Source organism: Schistocerca piceifrons, chromosome 7, assembly GCF_021461385.2.
Source record: "Schistocerca piceifrons isolate TAMUIC-IGC-003096 chromosome 7, iqSchPice1.1, whole genome shotgun sequence".
NCBI classification, from domain to species: Eukaryota; Metazoa; Arthropoda; class Insecta; order Orthoptera; family Acrididae; genus Schistocerca; species Schistocerca piceifrons.
The window spans coordinates 577,946,885-577,969,853 of record NC_060144.1 but is presented as its reverse complement, the minus strand read 5'-3'; the positions used below and the strand labels follow the sequence as shown (position 1 = coordinate 577,969,853).

At 44.2% G+C, this 22,969-nt stretch overlaps 1 protein-coding gene across 1 annotated transcript in view; it reads right to left on the bottom strand.

The window, feature by feature from the left end:
* LOC124804789 (probable cytochrome P450 6a13) overlaps positions 1–22,969 on the bottom strand; it is a 137,655-nt gene that overhangs the window by 20,779 nt on the left and 93,907 nt on the right. The window contains exons 3-4 of the mRNA XM_047265117.1: positions 10,176–10,416; positions 3,970–4,191 (exon numbers count right to left, since the gene is read on the bottom strand). Of these exons, the coding sequence (XP_047121073.1) occupies positions 3,970–4,191; positions 10,176–10,416 (463 nt within the window). The remainder of the gene's footprint in view (positions 1–3,969; positions 4,192–10,175; positions 10,417–22,969) is intronic.

Here is a 22,969-nt window from a genome sequence, read left to right as displayed (position 1 = left end):
CGCAGCATTTTAATGTGACATACTGATACATTTTGAGAGGATAGTGAGTTTAGTAAAATAGATGAGAATTAATATATAATGATTAAAACCAAAATGTCCTTTCGTCTCCAAATCAGTGTAGGGTATCTTTTGAACTGGCTTTGACCATAAACAACCACTGACTTGTCACTCGCAGGTCCATGTGGGCCAACTTCCTGACCAGGCCGGCTTTGGCAAAAACAGCCACTGAGCTGGACCAGCTGCGTGATTGAAGAGCAACTGACATTTCAATATCATGTCCATGTAGATTAGCTATTGAGCCGGCTTTGACAGTGAAAGGCGGCTGACCTTCCGCCAGAATGGCTATGTAGGTCAACTCCCAGACCAGCTTTGATAGAGAACAGCCTGAACGAAAAGTTGCTCATCTTCTGGACGAGCTTTGACAGGTATTATGGGCCTGCTTAAGCCCAAGCTGTCAAGCAACCTATTTTATATTATAATATGCCTTTCACAACAGTCAGTATTCTCGATCTGTGAATGCTTTATGGCTACTGCAAACAACATTCACTACTACCACTGAATATACACCTAATTACTTCTTCTCCTTTCGTATTATTACAGTGAGGGGACATATTACTTTCTGCAGCCTTGGGAGCCATCTTAGTTTGGTGACGAGTTAACTTAAGGCACTGGTGGGTCATAAATATGTTTGCTACTGAAAGCAGACCCAGAGACTGTGTATGACAGGGAATTCACTGTCTTCGCACAGTAAGCGGACTGGCGCTGCCTGCATTCCGTGAAACTTCACTACTGGCCATTAAAGTTGCTACAGCAAGAAGAAATGAAGATGATAAACGGGTATACATATACTAGAACTGACATGTGATTACATTTTCACGCAATTTGGGTGCATGGATCCTGAGAAATCAGTACCCACAACACCCACCTCTGGCCGTAATAACGGCCTTGATACGTGAAGGGCATTGAGTCAAACAGAGCTTGGATGGCGTGTACAGGTACAACTGCCATGCAGCTTCAACACGATACCACAATTCATCAAGAGTAGTGACTGGCGTATTGTGACGAGAAAGTTGCCCGGCCACCATTGACCCGACGTTTTCCGTTGGTGAGAGATCTGGAGAATGTGCTGGCCAGGGCAGCAGTCGGACATTTGCTGTATCCAGAAAGGCCCGTACAGCACCTGCAACATACGGTCGTGCATTATCCTGCTGAAATGTAGGGTTTCGCCGGGATCGCATGAAGGGTAGAGCCACGGGTCGTAACACATCTGAAATGTAACGTCCACTGTTCAAAGTGCCGTCAATGCGAACAAGAGGTGACCGAGACGTGTAACCAATGGCACCCCATACCATGATGCCGGGTGATATGCCAGTACGGCGATGACAATTACACACTTCCAATGTGCGTTCACCGCGACGTCGCCAACACTGATGCGTCCATCATGATGCTGTAAACCGAACCTGGATTCATCCGTAAAAATGACGTTTTGCTATTTGTGCACCCAGGTTCGTCGTTGAGTTCACCATCGCAGGCGCTGCTGTCTGTGATGCAGCGTCAAGGGTAACCGCAGCCATGGTCTCCGAGCTGACAGTCCATGCTGCTGCAAACGTCGTCGAACTGTTCGTGCAGATGGTTGTTGTCTTGCAAACGTCGCCATCTGTTGACTCAGGGATCGAGACGTGGCTGCACGATCCATTATGCCATGCGGATAAGATGCCTGTCTTCTCGACTGCTAGTGAAACGAGGCCGTTTGGATCCAGCACGGCGTTCCGTATTACCCTCCTGAACCCACCGATTCCATCCAGAATGAGATTTTCACTCTGCAGCGGAGTGTGCGCTGATATTAAACTTCCTGGCAGATTAAAACTGTGTGCCCGACCGAGACTCGAACTCGGGACCTTTGCCTTTCGCGGGCAAGTGCTCAACCATCTGAGCCACCGAAGCACGACTCACGCCCGGTACTCACAGCTTTACTTCTGCCAGTATCTCGTCTCCTACCTTCCAAACTTTACAGAAGCTCTCCTGCGAACCTTGCAGAACTAGCACTCCTGAAAGAAAGGATATAGCGGAGACATGGTTTAGCCACAGCCTGGGGGATGTTTCCAGAATGAAATTTTCACTCAGCAGCGGAGACTGGGTATGACAGAGAATTCACTGTGTTCTGTCTTCGCACAGCAAGCGAACTGCCCGCAGCCTGCATTCTGTAAAAAACTACATTGTCAAGAAGTTACGACGAATCATTTTTACAGACGTAATAATCGAAAAGGTCGTGTGTATCACTCAGAACTTGTCCGCAGGAATTGTCCGCAGCCACATCGGAAAGGGTTCTTCGTTTAAATCCGAATAACGGGGACTCTGACGGACTCACAGCAACTATTTCTGTGCTTTCCTGAATGTATCTATGAGCATGCCTTTTGGTTGGCTGAGATTAGAGACGTGTTATGTAGTGGGATAGATTTTCTACTTTCCTTCCTGTGCCAGGCCGCTACTGGTAATCCATGACAAATTCTGTAAGAGTAGGAATTTGTTTAACTTATTAATAAAATTGTTGTTGCTCAGAACTTGCCAAATCTCCTGCAGATTGGTCAGTGGGTTCATATGGTGACAGATTCAGCAAAGTTTCAGAGAATAAAGTCAAAGGACACTTGGCTGTTAGGTGGCAAAGAGAGAATACTTGCTACCATGAGATCAGTGAGTAGACATTTGCTTCACGGGCTCCATCGAGAATGTGGCCAAGAGATATGTCTCCATCTTAGAGCCAAGTACAGAAGTTGAGCAATACGCAGAATTTCCCGCTGCCAACGCTGCTGACTTCCACACTCACACCATCTAGGGGAGCAAAGGATAGGCCGTCAATGTAATCAGTTAGCTGAGGGGGTTGTGTGCCTAGTTAATTTACGCCAGGGTCATTTGTGCAGTTTTTAACCTTCTCAGCCAAATAGTTGCTCCCACTACGCGCTTTGGCGAGTTTACTGAATTTTGTAGTAGATTTTCCAATGCTCTTTCTTTAAACCACCAACCACTTTCGCAGTCTTTGGCCGTATCTGTGTTGTAGTTCCATGTTATACTTCCATGTGTCCACCCATCTGTGCCAAGACTATCTTTCGCAATTAGAACCTTTTGTTTAATTATTAAATGTTTACCTGTTTAATTCCGTAGGTAAATTATTTGTTCAGTGAGTTATGGTAATAAACCAAATTGTGATAGTGCTTACTTGTTCCTTCATTAATACATGAGTATGAGGTGTGGTATCTGTACTTTTGTGCTTAATTGGGCTCTTGCATGACATCATTTACCTTAAATTTACATAATCTTATTGGGAGCTTTCCTTTTCCTCTGGATCACTGGGTATCGGACTTCTATCATCGCGGGACTGCTACGGTCGCAGGTTCGAATCCTGCCTCGGGCATGGATGTGTGTGAAGTCCTTAGGTTAGTTAGGTTTAAGTAGTTCTAAGTTCTACGGGACTGATGACCTCAGATGTTAAGTCCCATAGTGCTCAGAGCCATTTTTGAACTTCTATCATCGTAAGTGTATGATAAACAGTTCAACTGACACCTCACACTGTGAAGAGCCACTGTGCCGCGCGGGGTTAGCCGAGTGGTCTAGGGCGCTGCAGTCATGGACTGTGCGGCTGATAGCGGCGGAGGTTCGAGTCCTCCCTCGGGCATGGGTGTGTGTGTGTTTGTCCTTAGGATAATTTTGGTTAAGTAGTGTGTAAGCTTAGGGACTGATGACCTCGGCAGTTAAGTCTCATAAGATTTCACACACATTTGAACATTTTTTTTTTGAAGAGCCACTGTGCTACCACCGATATGTTCATGTAGGTCATCTGTCAGTACTGAGAGTAACTAGCCACATACCTGTCAACTGTGCAGCCATGTAGGGGATCTCCTGAACCAGCTTTAGTTGTGACCTATCCATGTTGAGTATCTCTTAGAGTAACTTTGGTGGTGAACCACAACTTACCTGCCACTAGCAGGTCCATATAGGTCATCTCCTGGATGGCGTCGTAGCTGATCTCACCCCCATGGCGGGAGAGAACTGCGTCCACTTCCTTGTGGGCGCGTGTCTGCAGCACGGGGTTGGTGGACAGCTCGTGCAGACAGAAACTCATAGCCGACGACGTCATCTCGAATCCAAGTGTGAACGCCAACAGCAGCTGCGCCACCACCAAGTTGTCAGTCACCTCTGGAACAGCAACGTCGCCTCCAGTGACCCTTTACGTTACAATGTGTCAAACACGCGCTAAATTTATGTTTGGTATCAAAGTGCACTGTATTTTGTATGAATATCGAGTTCATCTTATTCGAAAATGTAGTAAGTTGTCATTCGGAAAATTACTGGTAGATGCCAGAAGCGAACAGTAACACGTCTTTTTTTTTCGGTCGAGCCTGGCATTGTTTTATTTCCTATTTCCGTATTTATTCAACGTTCGGTTCCACAGCAATCAGTCTCGCCTTTATGTGGATGATCCCAACTTCAGTACCCGGTACGGTCAGGGGATTTTTCTTGATCGTAGCACTTGAAAGGAGTGCGAGCAGCCTCATGAGGCCGATTTAGGAGCTTTCTGAACGAGAAGTACCGTGTGATCGCCAAGTCTTTCCGCAGAGGCTAGCCTTGCGTGTCTCGCCTTGGGGTCGCGTAAGGTTCGCAGCACACCAGAGTCCCGCCTGCACGTGTTCCGTGGACCTGCAGTGGTAGAGTGGGGGCAGTAGTGTTGTGTGTGCGTGACAGCTAGGACTACTGATAATTTAAAAAATATCGTTATTTAAAAGTATCATTATTGGCCATCGATGTACTGAAAAAATGTCTGTATATCGATACATCGACGGGAAACGCATTGACATACCAGCCAAAAGGTATATCGGCTGCACGTCGTAAATATACTGCCAGTTTTAGAGCTGTATATTTAAGTACTGATTTATTATTAGATATTCTGTACATCAACAAGTTAGCAGCCTGCTTAGTCCCCTCAGAGCAAGAACTGAAAGGAAAACGATGCATTTTCACGTCTGGCGACAACCACTTTGCTAGTAATAGTAACTGCGTGTAAGTGGTTCAATAAAAGGTGTCTGAAGGGTCCGTTGTTCGGTTTCGTCACATATCGGATTTATCTGGAACAGTTCATGTCGACTACCTTGTTATTTCATTTCTGCAACCACCAGCGACCTAGCAAGTTTAGCGAAGTGTGGTGAAGTTAAACGCTCTAATTTCTATTAGCAGCGCTGAGCGCCGATTACGTAAGCATTTCCCCTCACACGTCCCTGACCGACGCGAAGACCAATCTCTGCGATTAGATTTTCATCACCAGTTTCAGCTCCGAAGAAATAGTACACTAGCTGCAGCCTACACGGTAGCTCAGCGTGTTCGGTCAGAGCTGATTGGCCTCTGTAATAAAAAAACTGAGTGAAAGGATCAACAGCGAACTTGAACGGATGTCATGTGACGTCCGCAAAGACCAAACACAAAAAAAAACTGTTCTAGGCGCTACAGTCTGGAACCGCCCGACCGCTACGGTCGCAGGTTTGAATCCTGCCTCGGTCATGGATATGTGTGACGTCCTTAGGTTGGTTAGGTTTAAATAGTTCTAAGTTCTAGGGGACTGATGAGCTCGGATGTTGAGTCCCATAGTGCTCAGAGCCATTTGTACCATTTTTACATTATAAAATTGTTTTTTTTTTTTTAACGCAACTGGTGCACTGTTCCTTGACGGCGGAAATCTTGTTATTTCATTCACACCGCCACCCCCAGTGTAATCGGTTTTCTTGTTTGTGCTATCTGTACTTGCTTCACACCGTCAAATAGAAAAACTGGACGTGACGAATGATCAAAAACTAGTAATAATCCTCCACACAGTGAAGTTCAAAAGAGCAACTTCATATATGTATCGAAAATTGCTAAAAAATATAATATAAAATAAAAATATCGGCACTCGATACAGCCATGTCGATATCGGTACATCGATGTACCGGTGAAAAAGATATCGCCAATATATTATTGAATTATTTGGAAACTATATCGATATAACGATATTTTCGCGGCAGCCCTAGTTGCAGCTGTTAACTGTGTTATTGTCTAGTTCTTGTGTAAGCTTACCGGTGTGACAATGCTTGCTAATAAAGAGAGAGTGTTTTTAATGGAAGAGGTTTCCCGGGCAGGAGGAAACTTTACGGAGGGTGTGAGGCGGCAGTTTATATTGCGTTTTCCTGCCTCGAGGTGTCCACATCGTCACACTGTAAGCGATTTAATTCGCAAATTCCAGACGACAGGTTCAATTCGTGATGCACTGGTGCGCTCACAATTCTAACACAACGGAAGGTTGACGACATTTCGGACATCATGTAGCGGAGTCAAACCAAATCAGTGACGAGATCATCGCCAAAGGCTGAAGTCTCTCGTACGACAGCTTGTAAGACTGTAGCCGAAGAACTGGGGATGTATACGTACAAAATTGCTTCTGTGCAATGTTTACATTGTACGGGCCATGTGAAACGAATAGCGTATTGTGAATGGTTTCAGCGATTTGTTAATCGACGTGGAGCTGATGTTTTGGATCGACCCTTTCTCACTGACGAGGCTTGCTTTCACCTGTCTGGCTATATTGAATCCCAAAATTGTCGGATTTGGCCTTCAGAAAATCCACATGCCTTAACAGAAACGCCACTGTACGCAAAGCCAATCGGAGTATGGGTCGCCATAACGTGAGCGCGAATCATAGGGCCGATCTTGTTCGATACTAACACCACTTCTGGTATGTATTGTTCCCAGATAATGTATCCATTTATTGCTCTGCTGAATGAAAATTAGATCTACCACTCATGTTTCCAACAAGACAACGGTACTGCTCATACAACATATCAGTGCGTACTATGTTTAGATGAAATCTTTGGAGAAAAAGTAATTGTGAAAGGTCTCTGTCCTCCGCGCTCACCGAATCCGTCTCCGCCCGACTACTTTCTTTGGGAGCGTCTAAAACATGTGTGCATCAAAATAACCCAAAGACAACAGATGAATTGAAGAAAGCGATAAGTGATTATCTGAATTCGATTAGACGATGAGTATTGGTAAACAGATGAATTGAAGAAAGCGATAAGTGATTATCTGAATTCGATTAGACGATGAGTATTGGTAAAGGTGTTCGCAAACAAACATAAACGGGTTAAACTAAGCATTCAAGAAAGAGGAAAATATTTCCAGCACCTGCTGTAATACACTACTGGCCATGAAAATTGCTACACCACGAAGATGACGTGCTAAAGACGCGAAATTTAACCGACAGGAAGAAGATGCTGTGATATGCAAATGATTAGCTTTTCAGAGCTTTGACACAAGGTTGGCGCCGGTGGCGACACCTACAACGTGCTGACATGAGGAAAGTTTCCAACTGATTTCTCATACACAAACAGCAGTTCACCTGCGATGCCTGGTGAAACGTTGTTGTGATGCCTCGTATAAGGAGGAGAAATGCGTACCATCACGTTTCCGACTTTCATAAAAGTCGGATTGTAGCCTATCGCGATTGCGGTTTATCGTATCGCGACATCGGTGCTCGCGTTGGTAGAGATCCAATGACTGTTAGCAGAATATGGAATCGGTGGGTTCAGGAGGGTAATACGGAACGCCGTGCTGGATCCCAACGGCCTCGTATCACTAGCTGTCTAGATGACAGACATCTTATCCGCATGGCTGTAACGGATCGTGCAGTCACGTCTCGATCCCTGAGTCAACAGATGGCGACGTTTGCAAGACAACAACCATCTGCACGAACAGTTCGACGACGTTTGCAGCAGCATGGACTGTCAGCTCGGAGACCACGGCTGCGGTTATCCTTGACGCTGCATCACAGACAGCAGCGCCTGCGATGGTGTACTCAACGACGAACCTGGGTGTACTAATGGCAAAACGCCATTTTTTTCAGATGAATGCAGGTTCTGTTTACAGCATCATGATGGTCGCATCCGTGTTTGGTGACATCGCGGTGAGCGCACATTGGAAGCGTGTATTCGTCATCGCCATACTGGCGTGTCACCCGGCGTGTGGTATGGGGTGCCATTGGTTACACGTCTCTGTCACCTCTTGTTCGCATTGACGGCACTTTGAACAGTGGTCGTTACATTTCAGATGTGTTACGACCCGTGGCTCTACCCTTCATTTGATCTCTGCGAAACCCTTCATTTCAGCAGGATAATGCACGACCGCATGTTGCACGTCCTGTACGGGCCTTTCTGGATGCAGTTAATGTTCGACTGCTGCCCCGGCCTGCACATTCTCCAGATCTCTCACCAATTGAAAACGTCTGGTCAATGGCGGCCGAGCAACTGGCTTGTCATAATACGCCAGTCAGTAGTCTTGATGAACTGTCGTATGGTGTTTAAGCTGCATGGGCAGCTGTACCTGTACACGTCATCCAAGCTTTGACTCAATGCCCAGGCGTATCATGGCCGTTATTACGGCCAGAAGTGGTTGTTCTGGGTGCTGATTTCTCAGGTCCTATGCACCCAAATTGCGTGAAAATGTAATCACACGTCAGTTCTAGTATATTTGTCCAATGAATACGCGTTTATCATCTTCATTTCTTCTTGGTGTAGCAATTTTAATGGCCAGTGGTGTATTATTGAGTACAGTGAATTCAACTGCAATTAATATAATTGATTAATTTCGTTGTTTTAATTCTAATAATGTTTCATCCCGACTCCCAACATAGCTGCATCCACTAGCAGTGAATTCCGGGCTGCAGCTTATACAGTGATATGAACGTGCTGCCAACCTTACGCGGCCCGCAAGGAGAGATACGCCGAGCTCGCCGCCGCGGGAAGACTTCGCGGACGCACTGTAGCAGCTCCAAGATATGGAGAGCTAACAACGACCGGAAGAGCGGCGTGCTTAGCCCACATCCGTCCAAGCCGCATCGTAATGACGGCGAAAGGAAGAGAATGACATGGCGATCAGATCTCAAGGTATGGTCCTCTGGGCTTTAATGCGGTGTCCCTTGTATTTTATATGTCTGATCTATCAGCCCACATTTCATTCACGTAGGAGCAACTGACAGTCGACAGAATTTTACGCTATTTATACGGCATTTCTGACAATATTTTATTTTGTTCTCAAAGTGAAAGCCTCACGACAGGAAATTCCAGAATGAGGAATATGAATGTGACCTAAGGGATAAACTAAAAGAAGGTAATATCAATTCTGCCATTAACCCCACAGCAAAAGGTATATTAAGGTGCTATGCACATACCATAAGTGGCGTCTGAAAGGCGAGCAGATCAAGGTTCAAGCGAGAATATTTCTCAGGCCTGATGTGAATGTGTTATTCTCAACGTGAGCCAGCCTTTAGCATTATTTGAGAAGATAATTATTTCAAGAAGTTACATACCATATAGAATATTATAGTTTGGTTGTTGCATTTATATACGAAACATAGCTTTTACGCTATGGAAAAATTCATTTTTCTCAGTAAATGACGAGAGTTAACGTTCACAAATTTTGTGCATCTCATGGCGTGGAAAGAAGTTTGTGCCTTACTGGAAAACTGAGATTAACTGATACTTGCTTTACGTGAGTGACATAAAGTCCCGTTAGCAGTCTGATGTACCATGTACCATACATAGCAAGCAAAACAATACGTAAAGACGCGAAAACAGTGTTCATATATACGTTCTGATAAATGGATCCAAAATCATACTGTATTACGGACTGCTCGCTTTGAAACGAGGTGTCCAGTTGTCACCGAGTGTCTGGACGTTAGGTATGGTGCACGTAGTTGTCAGGTAGTTAGTAGTCCACCTCTACGTATTCAGTGACCTGCCTTGTGCGCAGTAAGGTACGCTAGTGTACCCACACTGAAATTCACGGGAGCACCATCATGCATACGCAACAAGCATCGACAGGCTGCTACTAGAATATCATTCAAGTTAGTACGCAATATGTTGTGCAAAAATCCTTAAGAAGTAAATGTAACAGTTATGAAAATTGTACTACATCTACTGCATTATTAACAGCTTCGTCGAAAGCAGCCTTCCATTTCCGGAAATACGTTGATATGAAATTTTGTGCTAACTGATACGTAACAACTCTGATTGTACAGAATTCATTTCCATTTTCGATCGCCTTGTGTAACCTGTTTACTTACGCTCATCTGTCCCTCTTAAAATATCTTAACTACTTACCTATTTTTTCGCAGCTTTCCTCAGACGTGAAACCTTGATCTTTCAGTTCCATCATAAAATGTACCAGATCCTCCCGACGAATGTTGTTCTTCTTTCTGTAATCCATCGTTTCCAGGACTATACGGTCGAAGAACTCCGCCACCGTGGAACTGAAGTATTTCACTCTCAGTACAGCCCCGAGTCTTGGAAGCATAAAGGCCAGCATCGCGCCGATAATCTCTTTCTTCGAATGCGGAAGAATCTGGGAAGAAGATAAAGGTAAAGTGAGTGTCCCTGAATAGCTAATGATCGCGGTCATCTGTGGCAGGACTTCTGGAACCAGAGCTACGCTCCCGTATACTATGAGATTGTGGGAAATGTGGGCAGTTGTGGTATTTACTGAAGTGGTTGTAACTCTTACCATTATGTTTTCGCAAAATAATATTGGACATTGTCTATAACGTAAGCTTCAAACCCATACGAGGTGGTATGCGAAAGTACCTGAAATTAGGATTCTCCGCCCAATTCGATATGTTTATGCTAAATGTCCCTAAGGTGACTCCCGAACTTCTATTTTCAACCAGTCTGAAAATTCGATGCCAGCTAAGTGGTTTGCTTAGTTGTTGTTGATATATTTCCACTGTCATGTTTCCTTGAATTTCCAGTTTTGTGAAATTTGAGGTGAAAGAGTATCGTATTGCTATAAAGCACTGTTTACACTTGGAAAAATCGTTCTTGGAACACACCAAACGTTGAAGCCAGTCTTTCAATACGATTTATGTCAGGTGCAGACCTAAACTGGTATCCGAGTTCCAGAAACGACCGTACACCAACTGATTATGCTCTTCCATCAGCTGGAATGAAACAAGAAAGTATTCGGAGAGTGAGGGATCCGATTGTTTAAAGTCGTAGATTGATTATCGAAGACCTGCGCAACGCCTTGAGAGTAGGATATGCAAGTGAACTTTCTATCCGGTTCTAGGCGCTACAATCTGGAACCGAGCGACCGCTACGGTCGCAGGTTCGAATCCTGCCTCGGGCATGGATGTGTGTGATGTCCTTAGGTTAGTTACGTTTAAGTAGTTCTAAGTTCTAGGCGACTGATGACCTCAGAAGTTAAGTCGCATAATGCTCAGAGCCATTTGAACCACTTGAACTTGAACTTTCTATCAGAAGAACGGAACACGTGTAGGACTGTGGTGAAGTCTGTGTCACGACTCGTCCATGACGGTCAGACTCAACATCGCACAAAAGGCTGCAGCGAACTTAGACTACTGCTTCAAGACGACCCAGTTTCTTTTTTCAAAGTTTGTCACTGAGGACGAAAGTTTGCTTTATAACTGTAACCCTAACCCCTAGCAGAAATCGTGGCAATCAAATAATCCTTCTTCACCTCGGCCAGTATAAACTCGACAAGTCAAGAATAACATTAAGTTCTTTTTGATCTGCTTCCATTCTTACTGACTGAATGTTTTTGTTCATAAGGTGCTAGTCCCTCCTGGTTATGTGATCAGTATGGAATTGTATGAAGGTCTCCAAATACGTCAGAAGGACGACACGAAGAGGAAACGTCCACAGAAGTGGCGTACGAATTACAGGGTTATCCTCCATGACAACACTTGACCGCATACGACCTACATTTTTAGCATTTTTTTTATTAAGAACTATATGAGAATCACTTCCGGCACACCGTACTAATCCTCAAGATGAAAATGAAGCTGAAGGGTGAAGATCTGATACAGCGGGTGAAATTGAAGCGGGTCGCACAAGGTAATACACACCTAAACAAATACTCAAGGTTGCATATCAATCGAGGCATAAACATCGTGAAAAGCCTACCCGCTCCCAAGAGGACTAGTTAGAAGGTGCGAGAACTAGGTAAGACGTAATATATATTTTGATACAAAAGAAAGGAAGTATTCACAATATTAAAAACTACCGTCCCATCAGCTTGCTCTCAATTTTGTACAAAATTTTCACAAAGATCTTCTTAAACCGAATTAGTTCCACCCTAGACTCTGCCCAATCTATAGAACAAGAAGGATTTCGAAGCAACTTTAGCACTATTGACCACATTCTGACCGTTAGTGAAGTGATAAGCAGAGCGAATGAATACCAACTGACTCTCTGCATTGCGTTTGTTGACTTTGAAAAGGCATTTGACTCCGTTAGCCATGCAGCTGTCCTCCAAGCATTGAGTGAGCAAGGAGTGGGAGCAGCATACATTGAAGTGCTCAGGAAAATCTACGAGAACTCTTCAGCTTATGTTAACATCGGCGAATCAACTCAAGAATTCCGCGTCACGAGGGGTGTCAAGCAAGGCGAACCCATCTCCCCAAAACTGTTCTCTGCTGTATTGGAAATGACTATGTCATAGCTGAGCTGGGAAGGTAAGGGAATTAGAATTAATGGAAGAAGGCTTACCAACTTGAGATTTGCTGATGATATTGCCTTACTGGCCAAAGACTTCGCAGAACTCCAAAACTTAGTTACAGATCTGGTATCGGAATGTCAGCTGGTTAGCTTGAACATAAACCTTTCCAAAAAAAATGTAATGACCAACAAATGGGTCCCAGCTGGAGACGTGAAAGTCACGAACAGTCTGTTATAAGAGGTCAGTGAATATGTCTACCTTGGCCAGATTATAAATATGAAGGGAGACATAAGGCCAGAAATCTATCGACGCATCAAGCTTGACTGGCAAGCATTTGGGAAGAATTCAGCAGTATTAAGATAAAAAATGCCAGTAAATCGGAAGAAAGCAATATTTGATCAATGCATTCTTCCTTTGATGACTGATGGTTGCGAGACATGGACACTGAACTCATTTACAAAAGGGAAACTTAGGACAGCACAGAGAGCTATGGAGAGATCAATGCTGGGCTATACAAGAAAGGATAGGAAAAGGGCAGATCACATCCGGTCTATGACGAAGGTTAATGACATCCTAGAGACAGCAGGTTCCTTGAAATGGCAGTGGGCTGGCCACGTCGCAAGAAGAAAAGACAACAGATGGACGAAGCTAGTGCCGGAGTGGAATCCGAGAGAGCACCGGAGGCCTAGAGGCAGACCACCAGACAGATGGGACAAAGACATCAAGAAGATCGCTGGTAACACCTGGCAGAGAACTGCCCAAGACCGTCCCACTTGGAGAAGACTGCTGAAAGCCTACCTGAATTCACAACTCTAAGAGGCCACATCATTTAATGATTGAATTTTTTGATATTTTACTAAAGAAAAGTTTCCGAGTTCATTCTTCATGGGCCAAATCTTCATATACTAGGAGTACAAAAACGTGTGTAGTAAAATGCACATATCGTATTCACGACAAACGACGTAGAATATGTCAGTATGTCCGAGCGAAAACGTGGTTACATGGTAGCCATTAGATAGCCAGATACAGCTATTTTAATTTTTAGTTTACAATAAATTAGATAAATTCGGTCCATCACCATGCAGATATTGTTTACTGAGGAACTTACCTGTAGGATAGAAGACGAGAAACAGAAATATTTTCAATGCGTTTTTAAAACTCACATTATCCACACGGACTATCAGTTCACAAAGTATTTGGGTAAATATTTTACGGCTAAAAATTTTAACCTATCTGTGACTGAGTAATGTTAAGCTGTGCATAACCTAACACGTCGTCCTTAGTAATATCTATAAGGGTGCTACAATGATTCTGCAATTCTACCTGATTCTACACCACAATCTTGTTAACACAGTAAATGTTGCCAGAAAAAGATTTTAACTCTGCAGCGGAAAGTGCGCTGATATGAAACTTACTGGAGGATTAAAACTGTGTGATGGACCGAGACTCGAGCTCGGGAACTTTGCCTTTCGCGGGCAAGTGCTCTACCAACTGAGCTGTGAGGACGGGTCGTGCGTCGTGCTTTCGTAGCGCCGTTGGTAGAGCACTTGCCCGCGAAAGGCAAAGGTCTCGAGTTGGAGTCTCGGTCCGTCACACAGTTTTAATCCTCCTGCAGAGCAAAAATCTCATTCTGAAAATATCTCCAGGCTGTGGCTAAGCCATGTCTCCGCAATACCCTTTCTCCCAGTAGTAATAGTTCTCCAAGGATCGCAGAAGAGCTTCTGTGAAGTTTGGAAAGTAGGAGACGAGGTACTGGCGGAATTGAAGCTTAGAGGACGGGTCGTGAGTCGTGGTTGGGTAGCTCAGTTAGCAGAGCACTTGTCCGCAAAAGGCAAAGGTCTCGAGTTCGAGTATCGGTCTGTAAGCGTAATGTCATATCGCTGGCTTAGTTGTGGAGTATCTTTACGGGCAGTACGTTTGCAGAGTCGAGCGCGGGACACGAAACTGTGATCTTGTATAGTGTGTAGCTCTGCATGTGAGAGGCATTGTTAGTATGGAAGTTGAAGTGTTGCTACAAGTGCTGTTACAGTAAAGTGATGATATATGATAATGGTTCAGAGGAAAGTGCGTCAAGAAGTAATTGAAAATGAGCAGTGTTGTCAATAACGTATTTATGTATCCCCTCGTTGCGTGTCGCACAGCATCGATCATCCGCGCCGTGTTCGCTCTCCCGGAATGAACCAATGTGAATCAGTAAAAATTAGTTACCATAAAAGAGTGCAGTCAAGTGCCAGTGTCTTGTAGCGAGCGTGAGGACGTGCGTTCGGTCATCGCGTTTCCGCATTATCAACAATCAGCCGCGTCGCGACGGTTACGCGCACGCTCGTACAAGTGAGAACTGAGAAGTGAAAAATTAACTTTGCGAACAGTTTTATATCATTACTAATCTCAAGGAGGACTGGTACCAAGATAAATCTGTGTATGCGTGGCGAGCGTAAGAACATTCGTGCGATCATTGGACTTCCGCATCATCAACAATCACCCGTGTCGTGTCGGTTACGCGTACGCTAATCAAAGTGATATTATGGACAGATAATCGTCAAGAGTGTTCATTGGGATAAACATTTACGACTTAAGAGTGTAAACAGTGCAACCTGTGATTTCTTATCGTCTCAGAATATAGTTGTTCATACCAGACGTTGAACAGTGTTGTGCTTTGACGTTGAGTGGCTTCCCTAAACCCGCTTGCATATTTTGGTAGATAATTTGAGGCAAGCCAGCAGCAGTATGGATGCCGGCCGGAGTGGCCGTGCGGTTCTAGGCGCTACAGTCTGGAGCCGAGCGACCGCTACGGTCGCAGGTTCGAATCCTGCCTCGGGAATGGATGTGTGTGATGTCCTTAGGTTACTTAGGTTTAATTAGTTCTAAGTTCTACACGACTGATGACCTCAGAAGTTAAGTCGCATAGTGCTCAGAGCCAGCAGCAGTATGGAGCAGAACAGTACGGCCGCCGCGGGATTACCAGGTACGTGGAGTGGACAGGGTGCACGGTTCAGAAACGACAAACAGTTTAAGGGTCCCCCGCCTACATTTGTACCCCCGGGCGCGTTACAGGTCCGACACACAGTTTTAATCTGCCAGGAACTTTAAATCTCTTGGTAGGATGTTGTTAGTGCACCCAGTTTTTTTTAATAGTTGTCTCTGCAGTGAACAAGGATGGACACAAGATATTATCCTTTGATCACATTTTTATGCAATTAATATTTGCATCGATGTGGAAAAGACGCAGAAGATTAATTAGTACGATATCGCTGAAAGGAAGTATACATAGATTATTAATTTCCTAATGCTTGTATCTTCTAAATCAACAAGTACATACAGAGCAGATGTTTCTGAATTCATACATTCGAGGCGTCTAATTAGTTTTTGTCAGCTCAAGTTCTCCTCCCCCTCTCTTTATCAGTCTCCTCCTCCCTCTTCATCTGCCCATCTGCTTCCCCTCTCTGTTCACCTCCTGCTACCTGTTCATCTCCTCTCCTCCCCTTTCTGTCCATTTCTTCCTCTTCCCTCTCACTGTACATTTCCCTCTTCCCTATCTCTGCCCATCTCCTCGTCCTCCTACCTCTTTGCAAGTAATCACACTCGCCACAACAGAAGGGTGGTGGTTCTTATCCCTGCAGTATTTCTTCCCAAATTGTAACTAACGTGTGTACCAAATTTGATTTGAATAGTTCCAGAGGTTTAGGTTGGACTTCTTAACCGCGACTTTTTCTCGCATACGCACATGTCGGATATGTTACACACATATTTAACATATTTCACACCTATTTGTACACACACTTTACCTGTACGTCTAGCGAATTTCGCCCTGCAGTCGCATTTTCACGCAGCTTAGTGTTTATGAGATCGTATCTCCTGAACAATGTGCTGTGTAATTGAATCATTTTGCAGTCACATCCCGTCTCATATGTGCCTACTATCTGCGTGGTGTGTTGTGAAGAGAATTAGTAGTAAGGCAGTAAGAAATTATAACGTCATGCGGCAGTATTTCACGCATCTCAGTGTGTGTCAGTTCGTATCTCCAGATGCATATGTCGTGCAGTGATCCGTTTTCTAAGTACATTCAGCGGCATATGTGGGACTCTGTCTGGAAATTGTGCTGCGAACAGAGTTAAAAACTAAAAAATTAATTAAAATGTCATGCATGATGCGGCAGGTTTTTCCTCGCATCTGAGTATTTGACGTCGTATCTCCAGAACTGTGTGTCGTCAGAAGATATAATAACTCTGTAGGTAAGTTCAACGATAAATGTGGATATTGTCTGTGAAAAGTGTTGCGATAGAATTAGTAGCAACGAACTAACTTATTAAAAAGTCTTGCATTACGCAGTAGGTTTTCACGCGTTTTTATGACGTCGTGTCTTCCCTCGAAAAATAATATAATTTTTCTGGTACATCCAGTGGTATATGTGAATACTGTTTGCAGAATGTACCACGGACACATTTAGTAGTAAAGAACTAATAAATTAAAACGTGGTGTTTCAAATGGCAGTTTTTACTGCTTTAACGCAGAAAATGTACACTACTGTTCATTAAAATTGCTACAGTAAGAAGAAATGCAGATGATAAACGGGTATTCACTGGACAAATGTATTATACTAGAACTGACATGTGATTACATTTTCACGCAAATCAGTACCCAGAACAACCACCTCTGGACGTAATAATGGGCTTGATGCGCCAGGGCATTGAATAAAACAGAGCTTGGATGGCGTGTAGAGGAACAGCGGCCCATGCGGCTTCAACACGATACCACAGTGCATCAAGAGCAGTGACTGGCGTATTGTGACGAGCCATTTGCTCGACCACCATTGACCAGACGTTTTCAGTTGGTGGGAGATCTGGAGAATGTGCTGGCCAGGGCAGCAGTCGAACATTTTCTGCATCCAGAAAGGCCCGTACCGGACGTGCAACATGCGGTCGTACATTATCCTGCTGAAATGTAGGGTTTCGCAGAGATCGAATGAAGGGTAGAGCCACGGGTCGTAACACATCTGAAATGTAACGTCCACTGTTCAAAGTGCCGTCAATGCGAACAAGAGGTGACCGAGACGTGTTACCAATGGCACCCCATACCATCACGCCAGGTGATACGCCAGTATGGCGTTGACGAATGCACGCTTCCAATGTGCGTTCACCACGATGTCGCCAAACACGGTTGCGACCATCATGATGCTGTAAACAAAACCTGGATTCATCCGAAAATATGACGTTTTGCCGTTCGTGCACCCAGGTTCGTCGTTGAGTACACCATCGCAAGCGCTCCTGTCTGTGACGCAGCGTCAAGGGTAACCGCAGCCATGGCCTCCGAGCTGACAGTCCATGCTGCTGCAAACGTCGTCGAACTGTTCGTGCAGATGGTTGTTGTCCTGCAAACGTCGCCATCTGTTGATTCAGGGATCGAGACGTGGCTGCACGATCCGTTACAGTCATGCGGATAAGATGCCTGTCATCTCGTCTGCTAGTGATACGAGGCCGTTGGGATCCAGCACGGCGTTCCGTATTACCCTCCTGAACCCACCGATTCCATATTCTGCAAACAGTAATTGGATCTCGACCAACGCGAGCAGCAATGTTGCGATACGATGAACCGCAATCGCGATAGGCTACAATCTGACCTTTATGAAAGTCGGAAACGTGATATTACGCATTTCTCCTCCTTATACGAGGCATCACAACAATGTTTCACCAGGCAACGCCGGTCAACTGCTGTTTGTGTATGAGAAATCGGTTGGAAACTTTCCTCATGTCAGCACGTTGTAGGTGTCGCCACCGGCGCCAACCTTGTGTGAATGCTCTGAAATGCTAATCATTTGGATATCACAACATCTTCTTCCTGTCGGTTAAATTTCCCGTCTGTAGCACGTTATTTTCGTGGTGTAGCAATTTTAATATCCAGTAGTGTAGTAAGCGACAGACTTTTATTTCCTTTCATCATTTTGTTCGGTACTTCAGATAGAAAAAGTTTCGTAAGGTTTCTGAAATTGTATGTATAGTTTGTTGCAAGACTCTAAATGCACTTGTTCTCCGGTTGCTAGCTCACATCCGGCAGTGATTCTGTCCACGTAGGAAATGATATTGTAACGCCGGAAATGCATATCCTCCTATTTCCATCTATTGTACTATAAATTTGTTTTGCTTATTTTTGTTGACTGAATATATGACATTTCTGTGTCTTTACATATTGTACTTGTTTTACTATTTGTATATATATATTTATGCATTTATGTCGATGTATAATTGGTTTGTTTCGTAAATATTATTTGTATTTTTACGCTGGGTCTTGCCTAGGGAAAACTGCTATCGAACGATTACATCGATAGGTCGTGTGAAGAATCAAAGTGTGTAGGATCTTTGGGAGTGTTAACTCTACCGCGTGGAGCGCGGGCAGAGCATGAGAGGGAGTCTGGCTGGAGTAGCGAGTGGAGGAGGTGTTGTGTGACGCTCCCGCGAGTTGCCGCGCTTTCCGGGTTCAGCAGCATGTAATTGCGCTCGACTTGCGATGATAGTTTCTGACATGGTGTCGCGGACGGGAACCATTAGCTGGCGGACATCAAGAGCCCGTTTCGCCTGGTGACCGTGTCGAGAAGAAGGCGCGCCAGCATCCAGCTTCTGCAACAGCGACGGCCGACAATGAGTGACTGTCGCCACCTCCTCGATCGACGGCTTCAAACCTTCAATCAACCAACAAGGAAGACTAAAAGCACGTAAAGTTTCAGAACTGTATGGCAGACCTCAGCTTTTCAAATTGTTCCATTTGCCTCGCAAAATTACAGCAACTTAGCATGAACCTTTGTTGCTGATTGTCCCAATTGCATTGCCAAGCAGGGTCCCTTCCTTTTCCGAAATGAACCCGAGTGTCGTTGAAATTCAAACGCCAGCATTAAAATATAATAATTAGATTTCACTGCTTTAATTTCAAAGTTCAGTTAAAGTATTCATAGCTGGCTACAATATTTAGGTTACACGAGCACAAATTAAGAGTGCGAGTTTTGTTAGCATATTTTAGCTTACCTGTGACTGCAGCTCAGCTTGGTACGTACTAAATTTTACTATTGTTCATTGTTCAGAATCATTTAATTCAAGTTCAAAGTTAAATCTCTTGTTTCTAAATTGCGTAGAGTCAAGTTGCTTTTGAAATGATTGTTGAGGTAGTCCAAGACTAACCATATTTTACTGGATTTCGATGTGCTTCAGAAAGAAAGCTCACTATTAACTTCAGTCACTAAATTAACTTTCGATTTTCCGGTTTTATTAATTCTTTTTGCTGAATTAAGTCAGAGTGTAGCGAAATTTATTACTTCTGACAAACTTTCAGTTTTGACGCTACACGTGTCAACCGTCAGTTGCCACGTTTCTAGTGCTAATTATATGTGTAATAACCTTTCTTTTTCAGTTACTATAGTAATTGTCCTCAGGACTGGCGACCGTGATTTCCCCCAAATCTCAAATATCTCATTACCGCTAGTTAATTGTTAACGTAACGGCCGCACATTTACTTTCTTTATTAACTTTACCCCTTTTCAAAATTAATTTCCACCAGTTTCAATTGCATTTTTCCTTTCATTTAGATGTAACCCTTTCCTCCCTCTTTACCGACTGATTAACTTCGGTGACGATTGCTTTTCCCAAATTTCCATTAGGTACACGCGGTTTAATTTTTCACTGTCATTAAGGTCGATAAGTGAGGGGGAGGTTACACGTGGCGACCTGGTGACAGGACAATCTTCGGATTTGAGGTTCTTCTGGACACGAATTTTGTATGTTGCAAATCTCGTAACAAAGTACTGATTACGTACAGGCCGTTACGTCAGCGAGAATAAGTAGTGGGAGTAATCCTAATTATATTTGAGATTTGGCATTTATATTGAAAATTATTAAAATGAGTAAAGGCAACAATTGCCAAAATTTGGTAGACTTGGATACGGAACAATCGGTCGAACAGTGGGAAACGCGCACCGCGGTACCCATTGTTCACGGGCAGGCGGCTAGCATGAAAGACGCGAGCGCCGAAACACAACAAAGAGCAGAAATGGAATTCAAAACTTTAGAAAATGTTTGGGAATCGGAAGTGAAAATCAAATCTGAATCCCTAGATGACGAATACGGGGGGGGACAATTAAAGAGGAAGCCGCTACGGAAGTAAAACCGGTAGTTTCCGGGAATTTAACTGATTTATTGAATGTTTTGATTAACGAAATTAAAGCTTTGTCTGCCAAGCAAGACGATCAGGCTGCCAAGCAAGAAGCTCAGGCTGCCAAGCAAGAAGCTCAGGCTGCCAAGCAAGAAGCTCAGGCTGCCAAGCAAGAAGCTCAGTTTGAAAAAATTGAACGAAAGCTAGACAATCAGAACGAAGCTATTAATGTTGTTAACAACAATGTTGGAGTTGTTAACACAAAAGTTGATAAAATCAAAGAAGATATTGTTGTGATTAATACCGAAATCGGTAATGTTAAACAGGAAATGATAGGCGTTCAGGCGGAAATTGCGAGCATAAATACTCGTTTTTATTCCGAAATTAGCAGAATCGAGAAAAGTGTAGGAGAATCAGTTGCTCCGATCATCGAGAATAAGGTGACGGAACAAATTCAATTAGTGGAAAAAGAGGATCAAAAGAAGGTGGAAACTTTAAAGGCTTTAGTATCCGAAGTAGATACGAAAATGACGAAGCAAGCTAATACCTGCGAAGAGAAAAAAAGGGAAGTAGAAACGCTTGCGACAACCACTTGCCAAGTAATTACGAGAGTGTCGGAATTAGAAAAGAAACTTGACGAAAAACAGAGCTATGTGCCAATCTATGCACATAGTTCGGAATTGTTGACGAAAGAGGAGCGGTTCGACCCCTTGAAAGAAGGCGGTATACACGCGACGGATTTCATTAAGAATTGTGAAAGAGTTTTACCCAGATCATGGACTGATGAGAAAAAAATTAATGCGATTATTGATGTGTTGGCTGCTGATGCCAAGCGTTGGGGCTTAAACCTCAACATTACGAACCTGACTTTTGACGAATTTAAAAATTTGTTTCTGGCTGAATACTGGTCAGAGCAAAAACAGCAAAGTGTCTGGCGCGAATTTGTCGTATCGAGGCCTTTCGATGCGAATTCGCGCGGTTCGATGAAGGAGTTTTGTGAGGGCTGGATCCGCAAGTTGGATTATTTGCGTGATCGCCGCACGGAATCCGAAATAGTCTGGGAACTCTACATGAAGCTTCCAGATGATACAAAACGCTACGTAGGAAGCAATTACAGGACAATCAATGATTTCCTGGAAAGAGTTGAGGACGAGGACAATTGGCGCAATAATCGCGATACTGGTAGAGGCCGTGGTAACAACAACGGGTACCACAGCAACCACAACAATGATAACCATGGGAATAATGCATACCGCAACCATGGCAGCAATAACAATAATGGTTCGGACCGCAATAACAATCGGTACAATGCAAATAATAACAGGAATGACGGAAACCAGTATCATACTAACGTGATACGGGCTTCACAGAATAGTAATAACGCCAGAGGGTGTGATCAGCCGCCTCAGCAGCATCCGAGGAGCGTATCTGCTGGGACGAGACAGGGAAATCATTAGCCGCGCCGGTGAGGGGCCGACCGGGCGTGGAGAAGTTTTGGCGGCCCAATAACAGCAGAAAACCGAGGTGTCGTCGTTATGATAATTCCGTATGGAATAATCAACGGCGGGAGAGTGTGCCAGTGGTAGGAGAAAGGAGTGCGCCCACAAGTAGTAGATCAGCTGTATACACGGCAGTAGAAAATACATTCACTGTCAGTGAGAACAATGTAAGTAGTGTTCCGGAAATAGATTATAAAGTGGCAGCTGTAACACCCACAGCTGAACTGGAGATTGAGTTTAAGAATGATTCGCAATTGTTGAGAGAAGATCAGATCTCGGATAACACGTCCGTCATTGAGCGAGGGGATGCAGAGAGGGATGAGGTCTGGTTAAGGCAGTTCGGTCGCTTATACGACGAACTAAGAGATTGTAGGGGCCTGTACGGGATAAGTGGTTATGGAGAGCGCGGGCAGGATTTGCCGCGTCTCGTCCCACAGGAAGATAGTATTTGTGAATTGATAGAAAGTTCTGGCCCTAACCGACAGACTTTACCGAAAGTTGTAATGGTAGAAGTAGCCGACCCATCCGACGCCAACCTCCAGTTTAAACATTGCGAAAGTATTGAGGAGAAAGATTACGAGAACTTTAGTGATAGCCGGACACGATTGGTAGAAAAGCATGTGGATTACAGCGTGTATGAGGTTAGAGCTGACATTATATGGTCAGACGATAGCAGTGTGGGTTGCGCAGATCTAGCGGAAGTAATTGCAGAGACTACTGGGCACATTCCTCCAGGTAGATTGGCAGATGAGATCAATCTGGCCAAAGAGGAATCAACGAAGGTGACAATTAGTGAAGTGATAGCAAAG